This window comes from Mustela lutreola, chromosome 5 (genome assembly GCF_030435805.1).
Source record: "Mustela lutreola isolate mMusLut2 chromosome 5, mMusLut2.pri, whole genome shotgun sequence".
Taxonomy (NCBI): domain Eukaryota; kingdom Metazoa; phylum Chordata; class Mammalia; order Carnivora; family Mustelidae; genus Mustela; species Mustela lutreola.
In genome coordinates, this window is record NC_081294.1 from 163,477,263 (window position 1) to 163,479,814 (window position 2,552).

The window sequence follows — 2,552 nt, forward strand, 5'->3', positions numbered from 1 at the left end:
TCAGGACCTGGGCTCTTGTTTTTTGGGAGGTTTTTAATCACCGCTTCAATCTCGTTACTAGATATTGGTCTATTCAGGTTGTCAATTTCTTCCTGGTTCAGTTTTGGGAGTTTATAGTTTTCCAGGAATGCTTCCATTTCATCTAGGTTGCTTACCTTATGGGCATATAACTGTTGACAACTTCTGATGATTGTTCCTACTTCCTTGGTGTTCATTGTGATCTCTCCCTTTTCATTCATAATTTTATGTATTTGAGCTTTTTCTATTTTCTTTTGGATTAGTGTCACCTATGGTTTATCGATCTTATTGATTCTTTCAAAAAACCAGCTTCTAGTTTCATTGATATGTTCTACTCTATCTCTGGTTTCTAAATCATCAATCTCATCTCTAATCTTGATGATTTACCTTCTTATGTGTGGATTTGGTTTGATTTGTTGTTGATTTTCCAGTTCTTATGGTGTAGAGACAGCTGCTGTGTTCTGGATATTTCAATTTTTTTGAGGGAGGCTTGGATGGCTATGTTTTTCCCCGTTAGGACCGCCTTTGCTGTATCCCATAAATTTTGGATCCAAGTGTCTTCATTGTCATTTGTTTCCATAATTGTTTCAGTTCTTCCTTGATCTCCTGGTTGATCCAAGCATTCTTTTTTTTTTTTTTTCAGGTGAAACAATTTTATTTCACAGTTGTCTTTAAAAACACAAAGACACTATGTTCTTCATATAAAAACATTAGTACAGATAACTATACTTACTAGAAAATGATTATATAGACCCTCTCAAAGAAAAATCATACCATTATATGGTTTCAGACAAGTTGCTTAGGAAAAACACATCTGGACTAATTCCTAAAACATACCATAAGACCACCCTGCATCTTTTGGTTTAAAGTATAGATTACTGTCATCAGTACATGTTCCTGAATTCTTACAGATTTGATAATACACACATAGACTGGCTTGTAACTTAATGTTCCATTGGTTCATCAGCCTTTTCTGCAGGTTCATCAGCAGGTTGAGCAGGCTGTGCCTTTCTCTGCGGTCTTTCTTCAAGACCTTCCAGGAATGGAGATACATCATCATCATCATAAATCTTGAACTCCAAGTCTTTACCAACAATTCCAATGGAGACATTCTTTGTAGTTAGGTCCTGTTCTGCCGGAAGCGTCTCTTGTAAGGCACGCAGACCATGTTTCACCAGTTCATTTAAATTGCACTCCATAAATCCAGACATATGTCTCTCCAAGTAAGTACGAGCTGATTGAGAACGGGCTCCAATGGACATAGCTCTACAGTCAAAATACTTGGCAGACGGACAGGTTTGGAAAATGTGAGGGCCCATATCATCATAACCAGCAATCAGCAGTCCAACACCATATGGTCTCCGGCCATATCGCTGGGTTGGTATCTGGGTCTTGCTTCCAATTAGAGATATAAGACGAGACACAGGAAGAGGTCTGTCAAATACAAATCTGGAATCCAAACACTCCTGGCGCATAAAATTACATAACAGTCTAGCATCAGCAGTAAGTCCCGCAATTGAGATACCAATATGGTTGTCAACATGGAGAATTTTTTTCTGATGAGCTGCAAGCTCTGACTGTGCTCTCTTTAGTGCAACCAACACTGCATGGGTTTTTGATTTCAGACCAACCGTGGCTGAACCTTGCTTGACAGCTTCCATTGCATACTCAATTTGATGAATCCTGCCCTGAGGGCTCCAAACAGTGACATCATTGTCATACTGGTTTCGAAACATGGTTCCGGTGCGGATCTGGCTGCGGCCTCCTGCAGAGGTGCGGAATCCGAAAGGTTGCCGAAACTACCGCTCCTGATCCAAGCATTCTTAAGCAAGGTGCTCCTTAGCTTCCAGGTCTTTGATTTCCTTCCATACTTTTCCTTGTGATTGCACTCCAGTTTCAAAGCTTTGTGATCTGAGAATGTGCAGGAAATAATCTCAGTCTTTTGGTATCAGTTGAATCCTGATTTGTGACCTAGTATGTGGTCTATTCTTGAGAAGGTTCCATGTGCACTTGAGAAGAATGAGTATTCTGTTGTTTTAGGGTGGAATGTTCTGTATATATTTATGAAGTCTATCTGGTCCAATGTTTCATTCAATGATCTTCTTTCTTTATTGATTTTTTGCTTTCATGATCTGTCTATTTCTGAGAGAGGCATGCTAAATTCTCCAACAATTAGTGTATTCATATCAATATGACTCTTTGTCTTGATTAACAGTTTTCTTATGTAATTGGCTGCTCCCATATTGGGGGCATATATGTTTACAATTGTTAGATCATCTTAGTGGATAGTCCCTTTAAGAATGATGTAGCATCCTTCTGGATCTCTGACTACAGTTTTTAGATTAAAATCTAATTTGTCTGATATGAGAATCGCTACCCCAGCCTTCTTTTGAGGCCCATTGGCATGCTTCTCCATCCGTTCACTTTCAGTCTGGGAGTATCTTTAGGTTCAAAATCGGTTTCTTGTAGACAAAATATGGATGGTTCCTGTTGTTTTATCCAGTCTGCAACCCTGTGCCATTTTATGAGAGCAT

General features: G+C 39.1%; 1 protein-coding gene across 2 annotated transcripts; it reads right to left on the bottom strand.

Moving 5' to 3' along the window:
- Positions 1 to 649: 649 nt before the first annotated feature.
- Positions 650 to 1,821, bottom strand: LOC131832701 (proteasome subunit alpha type-1-like). Of its 2 annotated transcripts, XM_059176060.1 has the most exons (2): positions 1,411 to 1,821; positions 1,202 to 1,352 (listed from the first exon to the last, which is right to left on the bottom strand). In XM_059176060.1, exons 1-2 carry the CDS (start codon positions 1,752 to 1,754, stop codon positions 1,202 to 1,204), a joined length of 495 nt encoding a protein of 164 aa, XP_059032043.1. In that variant the 5' UTR covers positions 1,755 to 1,821. The 2 variants fall into 2 exon arrangements, with proteins under 2 accessions (XP_059032042.1, XP_059032043.1); XM_059176059.1 differs by having other exon boundaries at positions 650 to 1,821.
- Between the last annotated feature and the right edge of the window lie 731 nt (positions 1,822 to 2,552).